The sequence below is a fragment of the Mobula birostris genome, chromosome 20, assembly GCF_030028105.1.
Source record: "Mobula birostris isolate sMobBir1 chromosome 20, sMobBir1.hap1, whole genome shotgun sequence".
In the NCBI taxonomy this organism is placed as follows: domain Eukaryota; kingdom Metazoa; phylum Chordata; class Chondrichthyes; order Myliobatiformes; family Myliobatidae; genus Mobula; species Mobula birostris.
The window spans coordinates 27,275,089-27,288,896 of record NC_092389.1 but is presented as its reverse complement, the minus strand read 5'-3'; the positions used below and the strand labels follow the sequence as shown (position 1 = coordinate 27,288,896).

Below are 13,808 nucleotides of genomic sequence, written 5' to 3'. Positions count from 1 at the left end.
TTCAGCCCTGGGGAAAAAGCCTCTGACTATCCACACAATCAATGTCTCTCATCATCTTACACACCTTTATCAGGTCGCCTCTCATCCTCCATGGCTTCAAGGAGAAAAGGCCAAGTTAATTTAACCTGTTCTCATAAGGCATGCTCCCCAATCTAGGCAACATCCTTGTAAATCTCCTCTGCACCCTTTCTATAGTTTCCACATCCTTCCTGTAGTGAGGTGACCAGAAATGAGCACAGTACTCCAAGTGGGGTCTGACCAGGGTCCTATACAGCTGTAACATTACCTCTCGGCTCCTAAACTCAAACCCTTGGTTGATGAAGGCCAATGCACCATATGCCGCCTTAACCACACAGTCAACTTGTGCAGCAACTTTGAGTGTCCTATGGACATGGACCCCAAGATCCCTCTGATCCTCCACACTGCCAAGAGTCTTACCATTAATATTATATTCTGCCATCATATTTGACCTACCAAAATGAACTACCTCACACTCATCTGGGTTGAAGTCCATCTGCCACTTCTCAGCCCAGTTTTGCATCCTATCGATGTCCCACTGTAACCTCTGACAGCCCTCCACACTATCTGCAACACCAGTGGTCCCCAACCTCCGGGCTGCGGACCGATACCGTTCCGCGAAGCATGCAGGGGTGCAGCAGTAGCCAGGACACACCCAGCACATCTTCAAGAAAAAAGCCGAAATAAACAAGCTAATTAATTAGGTACTGCCTGGCACGTAAATGTCAGCCCAGATCCGAGGCGATAGCCTTATAATTTTCTAGATCTCTATCATTACCTAGTTTTTTGAACCTTTTGTAAGCTTTTCTTCTGGACTAGATTTTCAATAGCCTTTGTACACCAAACCAGGGGCTCATGGACCTCTGGTTTCCTCCTCCTGTAGTCAATAATCAGCTCTTTGGTCTTGCTGACTTTAAGTAAGAGGTTGTTGCTGAGTGACCAATCAGACAGGTTTTGAATCTCCCTGTTGGATATTAAGGGTGATTGCCTGTTTTGATGCAGTAAAGCACCTGTCATCAATATGAAATATTTTCATATTTCCTTTACAGTTCCAAATTCTTGTAATGCTACCTCCCTATGTAAATTTAACAGCTGTTTTTACCCACCCTCTAATGCTGTATCACCATGGCAGTTTCAAGTTTGCATATACAATTTGAATCATAAATATTGCTCTGGGAATTATAATAGAAGTTTTCAAATAGTTTATGACTTACACACAGTGACCACTTTATTTGTTAGAGGAGGTACCTAATAAACTGGTCACTGAGTGTATGTTCATGGTCTTCTACTGCTGTAACCTATCCACTTCAAGGTTCAATCTGTTGTGCATTCAGAGATGCTCTTCTGCATATCATTATTGTAACATGTGGTTATTTGAGTTACTGTCGCCTTTATGTCAGCTTGAAGCCGTCTGGCCATTCTCCTCTGACCTCTCTCATTAACAAGACGTTTTTGCTCACAGAACTGCCACTCACTGGATGTTTCTTGTTTTTTTTTGCACCATTCTCTGTAAACTCTAGAGACTGTCAGGAGATCAGCAGTTTCTGAGATACTCAAACCACTCCATCTGATACCAACAATCATTCCACAGTCAATGTCACTTAAATCAGATTTCTTTCTCATTCTGATGTTTGGTCTGAACAACAACTGAATCTCTTGACCATGTCTGCATGCTTTTATGCATTGAGTGCTGCCACATGATTGGCTGATTAGTTATTTGTATTAATGAGCATGTGTACAGATGTACCCAATAAAGTGGACACTGAGTGTAGATTGGGGATCTGAATTTTATTGGTATGATTTAATAAAATTATCTGTATAATCCCTCAAGGAATTTAATCCGTTACTATGCATTCATTTCAAAGCCATGTTAATGTTAAACTGGACAAGGATATTCAGCTGGCATTTATTCATTTAAATTATGTAAATTATGTCAGAGTTCCCTCAGTCTGATGCAAATTTATTGCTATCTCAGATTTTACTTTCTCTCTCTTTCTTTCTAGCTCTCCTTACAGAGTGGTTCCTCTCAGTGCTGGACAGCTTACAGGTATTGATCTTTAGCTGTGTTAATTGAAACCCCTATTGGATAATGGAGCAACTGATAGCAAGAAACAAGATTTATCCATGTTCACCAGATTGGTTGCTGGATGAGTTTGATGCTGAATGAGGAGAGATTCAAGTGAATAAACCCATTGTCTGTGGCCTTTAGAAGATCAAGGGGTCTTATTGTTCCAGTTAGACTGTATAAATGTTGTAAAAGGCTTTGTGGTGTATCCTTCCTGTTACCTCATAGCCGAGGAGAATTTTCTTCAGAGGATCGCAAATCTTTCTAATTTTCCATTTAACAGAGGATGTGGATACACTGTCAAAACTGAGTCTGACTGAATTGCATGAAACATTAAGAAAAATAGGGGTGAAGCGAATGAGTTTGAAGATGGAGAGGACTTGTGATGCAGAGAATATTATTTATGTATTATTGTGGTCTATTCTTTCAAAGTATCAGTATGCTTTGTCAATATAATTATAAAGTAATCATATCTCTTGCTTTGAGGTAGGGCTTCCTTTTGTCTCCATCTAATCATTGGTTTGCAGTTTATAAACATAAAATGGAGAGGAGTTAGTGTCCGTTGGCAGAGATGAGGTGTATTGTGGATTCTGGGGAAGCAGGAGTATCCTGTCGTCTTTAACACATCCTTTTATTTAAAAAAACATATGTTCAAAAATTTCCTCCAATTCAATTTGAGTAATGCCATGAGAACTGCTAATTCAACAGGAAGTAAAGAAGTTATCTGATCCACAGACCATTCACTTTGTCAATTGAACAGCTGGCATGGTCTATGGCATGGTAGCTTGTCATTATAAGAATAGGGAGTTCAGTCTCGGCTCAAATCTAAAAGAATGCAATTGTACAATCCCTGATCTGTCTGACAGTTTGTTTTACTTGGACTGTTTTCAAACTCTGCACATTTTTGGTCTCTTGACCTAAATACAAATCAGGTAGCACTGGAAGCAGTCTAAAAGAGATTCACACAGCTATTTCATGGGATGAGAGGATTGTCCTGTCAAGAGAGGCTAAACTGTTTGGATCTGGATTCACTGGAGTTTAGAAGAATGAGAGGTGCTCTTAATCAAACATATACTTTAAGGAGGCTTGACAGGCTAGATGTTTTCAATAGTGGGACACTCCCAAACGAGCAGACATAGTTTAAATGACCTATCCCTTCTCTTGCAGCTGAGGTGTGTTGGAACTCCTTTTATCAAAAGGTGGTGAATCTCAGAAGTTCTCTGCTCTTGAGGGTAGTGGAGGCCAGATCATTAGATATATTTAAGTTGGAGATAGTTGAATAATTGAAAGATTGTGGAATTGAGGTTTGTAGGAAACTGAGATGAAAGAGGAGCTGAGTCCTGAGGTAGATTAGCTATGATCATATTTAACGGTGGAGCCGGCTTGAGCTACCTATTAGCCTACTCCTTCTCCTATGTCCTTGTATTTTTCTAATTTTTAAAGAAAGAGTTGGAAACTGGAAACCTTCCCACCAGCAGAGCACATACTTAAATTAAAAGCTCATCCCTTTACTTTGAGACAATGGATAATTGTGCACGTACAGGTGCTCTTTCAACATGAAGGTTCAGTTTTTATTCAAGCCTCAATGCTTGAAGCCGCAGTGAGCAAAGCATTTCTAAATGGTTCCACTGCTTATTTCTGCCAACTGTCAGTGACAAAAATCATTGCCTTTTAAACAAACACACACAACTGGTGCTACTTAAAAGCTGTTTGCTCTTAGCAAGGTGCACACAACTGATGCTACTTAGAAACTGTTTGGCAAGTCTCCTGTCCCAATTAAGCGGCATGATGTCCCAAATAAACAAAGGGAACCTAGACGGTTTTCTCGATTCAATTTTGTTGTTTAAGAGTTGACCCAAATAAATAGCTGCCCCATTTAACTGATGGCCCAGTTAGCCAGAATCCACTGTATATGGTGAAGGAAAATCACTGTAGAGAAAGGACTGGGGGTATGGAGGCTGGAACTAGTTAGTTACTCCGGTTAAGAGCTAGCATGGATACGCTGGGCCAAATGGCTTCCTTCTGTGTTGTAACCATTCAATGATACCATGACTCAACTTATTTACTGGAGTGTATTTGAACATTTTGGAAAGCCTGGCCGTTTATCCAGATCTGAAGGGTAATTGAACATAAGTTGATACAGCAGGTCTTAGGCAATGCTCATCTTCAGGTAGAGATAATTCCAGGATGTACCATTACTGAACAAGGTCCCTCTACCAACAACCACACTCCAGTTCCATTGTTCATATCTTCATTGTGAGCCAAACTCAGGAACCCTTGGAAAGTGGATGTCACTAAAGATTCGGTAGTGTTTCATGGCTTCTGATTTACATCATTAATTTCTTTTTGCCTCTAGAGGAGGAAGACTTGCTACAAAATGTTCTGACCCAAGTTGCTGACCAGTTTTCAAGGTAATTTTTTAAATTTCAACTGCCTTCTCACGCTGTAGCTGCTGATTAATTCATGTGGTTTCTCTGACACTGATAGCCCTAGTGAATCTCACCTCAGCTTTTTTTCTCCAGTCCCGCCGAAGGGTTTTGGCCCAAAATATCGACTGTACTTTTTCCCCATAGGTGCTGTCTGGCCTGTTGAGTTCCTCCAACAATTTGTGTGTGTTACTTGGATTTCCAGCATCTGCAGATTTTCTCTTGTTTTTGAGTGACCATTCATGTATGAGCTGCAGAGTGATACTAGAAATCTATTCAACTGCAATGAAGCCTCTTCTTGCCCTTATGATGTCCAAGTTCATATTCAGCCAGGGTCAGTAAATGGAAATGGCTAATGGTTATATGATTTCCCTTTCCATCCTAGTTTAAGGGACACTAAGGTTATGTAATATATTTTATTGCACATCGACAAACGTTTGTATTATGTGTCTCCCAATCCATTCAGTGATCCATGTTAAAAGAAGAGCACCCTTCCCACTTGCAAATCCAAAGCACCAGAGGAATTTTGTGTGATGTACTGGAGCACCAGTGTTCTTTGTCCAGGAGGCTCTCAATTACATAGTGAATACTCACAATTTACCATAGTTATTGATTGTTTTCTCTCTTATAGAATTTTCAAAGTCAATGACCTGAAAACTGAAATCTCAAGTAGATTGGCAGCTTTGGAGAAGAGAGTTGAATGTAAGATTCCACATATTTCTTAATAGAAAGTGAAATGGTGGTGATAATGATGAATGTTATGGCAAAAAAAAACTGTTCAATGTAAAGATTGGCATATATTTACAGCAGAAAAATTAGTGATAGTCTAAAATTGTTAATATTTCCTTAGTCAACCTACGGTATTGAAGTTAATTAACAAGCTACTTTTTCCATCCTGGATGAGGTTAGGACTACACATGTTTCATTAGAAAATTTCTTGAAGTTGGTCATGTATCTGAGAAGGCCAAGAAGGACCAAATTGGTAATTGTTTTATTGTTATATGTCCTGAGACACAGTGGAAAAACTTTGTTTTGCACGCCATCTGTACAGATGATTCCAAAACTTTAGTGCATTCAAATAGTGAAAGGGGAGAAGCAATAACATAACAGAGTGCAAACACGAGGAAATCTGCAGATGCTGGAAATTCAAGCAACACACAAAATGCTGGTGGAATGCAGCAGGCCAGGCAGCATCTACAGGAAGAGGTACAGTCGACGTTTTGGGCTAAGACCCTTGTCGACTGTACTTCTTCCTATGGATGCTGCCTGGCCTGCTGCATTCCACCAGCATTTTGAACATAATAGTGTTACAGTTACAGAAAAAAGTGCAATGCAGGTGGACAGGTAAGGTAGAAAGGAATGATGAGCTAGATTGTGAAGTCCAAAGTTCATCTTTATTGTACAAAAGTTCCAATTCAATAGTCTTACAACAGTGGGGATAGGTGTTCTTGTGTTCTCAAGTTTTTGTATCATCTGCCAAAGGAAGGTGTGGGAGGAGAGAATGACCAGGGTGGGAGGGGTCTTTATTTTTGTCTGCTTTTCTGAGGCAGTGGGAAGCTTTGATAAAGTTCACGGAGGGGAGATTATATTTTGCAATGGACTGACCTGTGTCCACAGATGTTTGGAGGTTCCCCATTTTAGAAAAATAACACCACTGTATGTCAAACAGCCCAATTCATGCTTGGGGAAACAAAACTGTAGTTCAGAGAGCCTTGAAAAGGAGGGGTGAACTGTCAGCCTTGATCGGCATTCACTTGTAACACCTTCTATTTGCCAGACTCTGAACATCCTGAGGAACTCCATGTTCTTTTTCTAGGATTTTGCCTCAATGAGGAATGTGCCATTCCACAGTGTTGCAGTGTGATCACGTTGTGGAATTAGATTCAACGTTGAATGGTGAAGTAGACTACTAGCACATTACTGAATCATGCAGAGGAAGATCTTAGCTTTAAACCCTAGTCTATGAAGAATTAATTCATTTCTACTTCAGTTTCTTAAAAAGTGGTCCCTTTGCCTATATCTCATTATTGCACCTTGACCTGAGTATGAGTGGAATTGTAGAAAGTATTTTGCCTGAAAAGCCCAGAACGTGCAGCACAGTGGAATAACTGGTAAAGCTGCTGCCTTTCAGCTTCAGTAATCCTGGATGCTGTCTGTGTGGAATTTGCATGTTCCTGCTCTAAGTGGGTTTCTTCCCACTTCCTAAAAATATGCAGGTTGGTAATTTACTTGTCCATGATAAATTATTCTTGGTGTGGAGGGAAAAGTACAGGCATTGATAACTGACTGGCAGAAGGCAAAGAGTAGGAATAAAGGGGGGGCCTTCTCTAATTGGCTGCTGGCGGCTAGTGGTGTTCTGCAGGGTGTGATGGGCATTCACTGTCCAGGGCCAGGAGGCTGTTTTTTTTTTTGCCAAGCTCAGCTTTCCAACACAGCAGTTGAAACTTCTAAAGATCAAAGAGCTGTTTTTGAGTAAGTTGAACTTCCAACCAAGATTCTTTGTTCAGCTTCTTGTTGCAAACAGGAGCTGGTCTTCTGTTTTTACTGTAAATGGCAAGCAATAATCAGTCTAAGGTCAAAGAACAGCTTTGGGCCCAGCAGTAGTGTAGCAGTTAGTGCAACACTATTTGGGAGACAGTGAGAATAAAGGGGGGGCCTATTCTGATTGGCTGCCAGTGACTAGTGGTGTTCTGCAGAGATCGGTGTTGGGACCGCTTCTTTTCACATTATATGCAAATGATTTGGATGATGGAATTGGTGGCTTTGTGGCCAAGTTTGCGGATGATGTAAAGATAGGTGGAGGGGCAGGTGGAATTGTGGAAGCAGAGATTCTGCAGAAGGACCTAGACAGATTGGGACAATGGGGAAAGAAGTGGCAGATGGAATATATTGTAGGGAAGTGTATAGTCATGCACTTTGATAGAAGTGTAGACTATTTTCTAAACGGGGAGAAAATTCAAAAATCTAAGTACAGAGGGACTTGGGAGTCCTTGTGCAGGATTCTCTGAAGGTTAACTTGTGGGTTGAGTTAGTGGTAAGAAAGGTAAGAAACAGAGAATGATAGATTCTTAATTAGTAAGGCCATCAAAGGTTACGGGGAGAAGGCTGGAAAATGGGGTTCAGAGGGATAATAAATCGGCCATGAGATGGAATGGTAGAGCAGACTCAATGGGTCAAATGGCCTGATTCTGTTCCTATGTCTTATGGTCTTGTGGATTACAGCTGAAATCTGCAGCCATGGAAACGTGGCATTCCCGTCAGGCACGTAATTGCCAGAGCAGAGATCCATGTGCCCTGAAGGCCAGAATTAGGGCTGTGGTAAGAAGAAACTGGTGGGAGGTTGATCTGCTGTGACCTCCTAGAATGACAATCCTCACTCACTTAAGCAATGTAGAAATAACTTTCATTTCCTCACAAGATGTGTCAGAGTGAGCTGCACACCAATGTCAGGTCATAGAGAGGCTCTTGATGTTCTTCAATCTGGATTAATCTGTGGCTGTTATCAACAGTGAAGGTGGCTTCACGTTGCAATCTTGTTCAACGTGGAGCATGCAAGATGTCTCCCCATGTGCTGACTGTATTCCAAAGGTTACATCTCTCAGCCCCCAACTACCATCTCCACCCAGTTGATGCTTGCAAGGCCGCAGAAATGCAGTTTTATAAGACCTCTGCCATTTTCCTCAAACATTCTGATGCTTGTATGTTTCTTTTTCACTGCAGTGGTGTTCAGTGGCTGGGGCAGAGCTGTGACCAGATGTAAGAGGCCAGGGAGTTGGGGCAACCCATGGCCTTCAGGATCCATCCCTCTGGATGACCAAGCTATCTGGAAGTTTGGTCTCCTGAGAATGTTTCTCACAAATGTTGCTTGGAGATGTGGCATTTGGTGGTGTTATTGCTGACTTCCCAAACATGTTTGGCGCTCATGCGTCCATAAAGGACTACCTTAATGGGAATCCTTGTGAATACATGTGCACCAGCCATATGAGGGAAGCCAGCCATCCTGGCAAATCCCACTGAATTCTCTGCGTCAACATTGAGGGATGTGGCAGAAACCTGCTTCTGCCGATTGGAAAGATCCTGAGGTGAAGATATTGAGTCAAGGTGGTCCTGACCACAACACAAGATTGGTTCTGGCATGGAAATGTGACAACTGAGGGCAGACTCTCTGTCGATGGGCCCATAAGTGCCTCCTCAGCTGAGGCTCTTGACCCACCTTGCTGTGGCTAGTCATTGCTGTAACAATGCTTTCAGTAACTGTTCAGTGTGCTGTGATCCAATTGAATATCACAGCAGCTAAATGCTAACTGTAATCACACATCCTGTAGACTTTGTAGAGTATTTGAACAGCCTACAGTGATGCTTCAAAGTTCCTTTAAGTAACAGAAAATGCAACAGAGTAGTTGTAGTTGTACCATGATTGTAAATGAAGGTTGTAGGTTGAACCCAAAAGGTCCGTTTCATACCAGCAAGGGCAGAACAAGGTGTCAAGTTCAAAGTACATATGTCACCATTTACCACCCTAAGATTCATTTTCTTGCAGGCATTCAAAGAAGCACTATTGATTCAACGAAAAACTGCAGAAGATAAAAATAACCAATGTGCAAAAGACAGCAAATTGTGCAAATACAAAAAGAGAGAAAAAAAATAATAATAAATACTGAGAATATGAGTTGTAGAGCTCTTGAAAGTGAGTCTCTAGCTTGTGGAATCAATTCAGTTTTGGAGTGAGTGACGTTATCCACTCTGGCTCACGAGCCTGGTGGTTGAGGGGTAATATCTGTTCCTGAAGCTGGTGGTATGTGATCCAAGGCTCCAGTGCCTCCTTCCCAATGGCAGCAGCGAGAAGAGAGTATGGACCGGATGGTGGGGGTCCTTGATGGATGCTGATTTCATGCAACAGTGCTCCTCGTAGATGTGCTCAATGGTGAGGAGACTTTACCTGTAACAGGCTGTGCTGTATCCACTACCTTTTGCAGGCTTTTCTGTTCGAGGGCATTGGTGTTTCCATGCCAGGCTGTGATTCAATCAGTCAGTACTGTGCATTTACAAAAGTTTGTCAAAGTTTTAGGTGACATGCCAAATCTTTGGAAACTTCTAAGAATGTAGAGGCACCACGTGCCTTCTTTGTCATGGCACTTGTATGCTGTGCCCCAACAGATCGTCTGAAATGATAACGCTGAGGAGTTTAAAGTTACGGACCCTCTCCCCCTCTGATCCCCTGATGAGGACTGGCTCATGGATCTCCGATTTCCTCCTCCTGTCGTCAATAATCAGCTCTTTGGTCTTGCTGACCTTGAATGAGGGGTTGTTGTGCACCACTCAGCTAGATATTCATTCTCCCTCCAATATGCTGATTCAGCACCACCTTTGATTCGGCCAACAACAGTGGAGTTCAGCAAATTTAAGCATGGCATTGGAGCTGAGCTTAGCCTCACAGTGATAAGTATAAAGCAGGTAGAGCAGAGGGCTAAGTACACAGCCTTGTGGTGCACCTGTGCTGATGGAGATTGGGAAGATGTTGTTGCCAATCCAAGCTAACTGGGGTCTGCGAGTGACCAGGGTTGTCATTAGCTGCACATCTGAACACTAATTTCCACAAAATTGCCTGGTCCACTTTCCTGAAATGGGTCTTATTTCATGTAGTAAAAATGGTTAATAAGGTATTGGACCCATAGGCTTTATAAATGGAGAGTGCAAGAGCAAGGCAGTCATGACGAACCTTTATGATATAAACATTGGATTGGCCTCAAATGGAAGGTCTTATCTGGGCACCACACTTTAGAAAATAAGTGAAGGCTTTGAAAATAGCAAGTTGAAAATCTATTTTTTTTACAAATAGATTTATTTAGAACCTGGAATGTATTGCAGGTAATAGTGAAGGCAGATTCAATTGTGGCATTCCAGAGAGCTGGGTAGTTATCTGATGGGAAAGTACCTGCAGGGTCTTGACAAGAGGGACAAGCTAGATCACTGTTACATATGGTCACAAGAGATTCAATGGGCTGAATAGTTTCCAGGGTTGTAAACATTCTATGAAACAATAACCAAGGTGATGTAACCTGGGAAAAATTGTTCACATGCCTTTGAAATAAACAAGTGCTAAGCTAACCGATTTCCAGCCATGAGAGTGAAAGCTTTTTTTTGGTGGGCATTTCTCTCAATCTAAGGTAGGCTGTGAAATTGTGAAGCTGCTCTGCATTAGCCAAATATAATGGCCTACATGGTTGCTGTGGTTATCATAGTTGTTGACCAGGCTATAACTTGCATTAAAATCCACAGGGCTACAAACAAAATATAATTGTGCCAAACACTGCAACCACAGCTGTTTCATAAAACTCCTGTTTACATTGCTGCCAGATGGGAGAGTCACAAGAGTTTCAACTCAACTCAATAACATCCCTCTAAAGCATTTAGAAATCAGGTTAAGTATAAGGAAAATCAAATACAACTGTTGCATTCAATCATAATCCTTTACTGGAAAACTGGCTCTGGGTACATATTCTGCTTGCACTCTTGACCCTGGCTCACATTCCAGACCAATGGTTGAGCCATGTACCAGACAATTGGATACTGAATTATCGGAGTTTACAGTAGATTATTTGTGATTACTCCTATCAGGGAGACCAGAGGTTGATTGAGTCCAAAACAAGATGCAATATTGCCACTGGATCTCCAAGGTTTCTCCACCTCCTCTGCTGTCTTGCTTGTTAATAAAATTTATATAATTACAGTACTGATGTCTCCACTCACAGTACAAGGAAGATCTTTCCACTTGAAAATCAGAAAGACTGCTAACACTAGAAATCTGAAATAAAAACAGAAAATGCTGGAAACACACAACAGGTCATGCAGCATCTTCGGCGAGAGAAGCAATCTGAGACACCTCATCAGATTAGTTGATTTACTTAACAGATTAACATTCTATCAGCAGGACAAACTTTTCCTTTAATCAAACAATCCATCGGTTTGTTCATGTAGTGGTGGTAATGCCCTATGTGTAACCTTTCCCCGTAGAATCATTGTAGCTACTGCACCCACCTCACCACACCTGTTGGCATATAATCCTGAATCTTAGCAGGTCACTTTAAGATATTCTGTCATGGACAGTCCTTTGATCTTGAAGACTAAGTTTTGGGCAGATTAGAAGATGTTTCAGTTTGCACTAATCTTCTGTAAGGCCATAACATATAGGAGCAGAACTGGACCATTCAGCCCATCGAGTCTGCTCCACTATTCCATCATGGCTGATTTATTATCCCTCTCAACCCCATTCTTCTACCTTCTCCATGTAATCTTTGTCACCCTTACTAACCAAGAACCTATCAACCTCCGCTTTTAAGTACACCCAGTAACTTGACCCCCACAGCCATCTGGGGCAATACATTACACAAATTCACCACCCTCTGACTAACAAAATTCTTCCACATTTCTGTTCTAAAGGGATGTCCTTGTAGCTGTGCCCTCTGGTCCTAGGCTTCCCCAGTAAAGGAAACATCCTCTCCAGCTAGGTATCATTGAGATCCCCAACAATAGTCAAGTCTGACTTCTTGTGCTTGTTGGGAACTCCCCACAAAGCACAGTACAAGGAACACAGTAGCTTGGGATGAGCCATGACAAGTACCATTGTAACTCTTTACAGATTATCTTAGAAATATTCCAGCAGGAGTTAATTGACAGTGTGAGACCCTTGACTGTGCATGAAGGATCAACAGCAGTCAAGCAAGGTGTTGTAGCTTGTTTCTAAGTCTTGTTAATGAGGCATTCTACCTAATGATTTTACAGTCTGCTTGCATAGGAATCATCATTCTTATTATCTTATGGGGCCTTGAGGACATGCCTTGTTGACCATTGGCCTGTGGTCAAAGGTGTTTCTCTGTACAAATCTTTCTACAAGAGACTGTTGTTATAACCAGGTCCAAGTGAATGGAACATTTGATGGCAACATTGCCAGGTCCAGCCTTCAACAGCAGTACAACACTCAAGTTGGTAGTGACACTTGGTACTTGCAATCCAGAGTCGATATGCACCTAGATCCTCTGGGTGCAGTGGACGAGAGGGAGAGAGAGAGACCACCACACACAGACTCCTTCCTCTGGCAGCAGTGAGCAAGAGGCTGAACACTCACTCGCCTCGATGAATTCAATCTTCCTCGATGTTTTAATCAGTGAGATCCATGAGAAATGGAGTTGATCATAGGCTCATGCCCCATCTCCAGGTTTCTTTGCTTCCAGGCCACAACACTTCGCTCGAAGCCTTGCCAAACTCGCTTGGCGGTAGCAAAGTGCCAGATTGTTCAGTCGGCCTGAAAACACAGCAACAAAATGTAGATTAAAGGCTCCAATTGTAGCAGAACCACATTTGAAAGAAAAAGAAGTGAAAAAAGTAATTTCGTGAACCATCAGAGGGATGTCGTTTTGTTTGCTGGCACCATCTTCTCCGGAAATACTCTTGAAAAATGTTTGGGTTCAAATCTTTTGGCTGCACCTTTTAATATGCTAATTTTTACTTTCTTTTCATTTCCAGTGGAAGGATTAAAGGTGGTAGAGATAGAGAAGTGTAAGAATGATTTGAAGACTCTTAAAGATGAATTGTCTTTGGGAAACAGGTGAGACGTCAATGATTGCATTCCAATTTATTCATCATCAGATTTCTGAATGGTCCATGAACATTGCATCAATGTTTTGCTTTCTTTTCACGCTATTTATTTACTTGTTTATTTATGTTTCTTATTGGGATTTGCAGTAATTTTTATATATTGCACTGCAAAACAACATTTAACGATATATGTCAATGATAATAAACCTAATTCTGATTCTGAATGATTATTGGGGGGAGGGGGGCAAAAACTAATTGCAGTAACACTACAAAATGTGACAATGGACTACAAATTAAGCTTGCTCCAGAGAACTCCACGAATCATCTTCAGACAATGATATGAGACCTTGTGCATCCACCAATGAAATCTAAAGGATGAAACCCACACCAGTGTAGTGCTCCCACAGTACGACATAGGAGTCTCAGTCTACATGTTTCTGGAATGGGATTTGAATCTACAAACTTTGACTTGGAAAGAAGGATGCTTACATCGAGCCAGAGTTAACAACACACTGGACCACAGTTGAGGTTTTCTAATTCTATTCAATTTTATTTCTGCCAGGTCAAACACACCTTGTAAGCATACATTCATGGAGGATCCTATAAAATTGACACCACAACGAGATGTTCCAAGATATCCCAAGGTAATTGCCCAAATGTAGTAAATCTATTGGGATTCAGCAGGCACAATATGATGAGACTAC

General features: G+C 41.5%; 1 protein-coding gene across 1 annotated transcript in view; it reads left to right on the top strand.

Moving 5' to 3' along the window:
* The window catches only part of LOC140185526 (high affinity cGMP-specific 3',5'-cyclic phosphodiesterase 9A-like), a 107,093-nt gene that overhangs the window by 24,060 nt on the left and 69,225 nt on the right, over nt 1-13,808 (top strand). The window contains exons 4-7 of the mRNA XM_072238858.1: nt 4,384-4,494; nt 5,141-5,211; nt 13,033-13,114; nt 13,667-13,748. Coding sequence (XP_072094959.1) covers nt 4,384-4,494; nt 5,141-5,211; nt 13,033-13,114; nt 13,667-13,748 — 346 coding nt within the window. The remainder of the gene's footprint in view (nt 1-4,383; nt 4,495-5,140; nt 5,212-13,032; nt 13,115-13,666; nt 13,749-13,808) is intronic.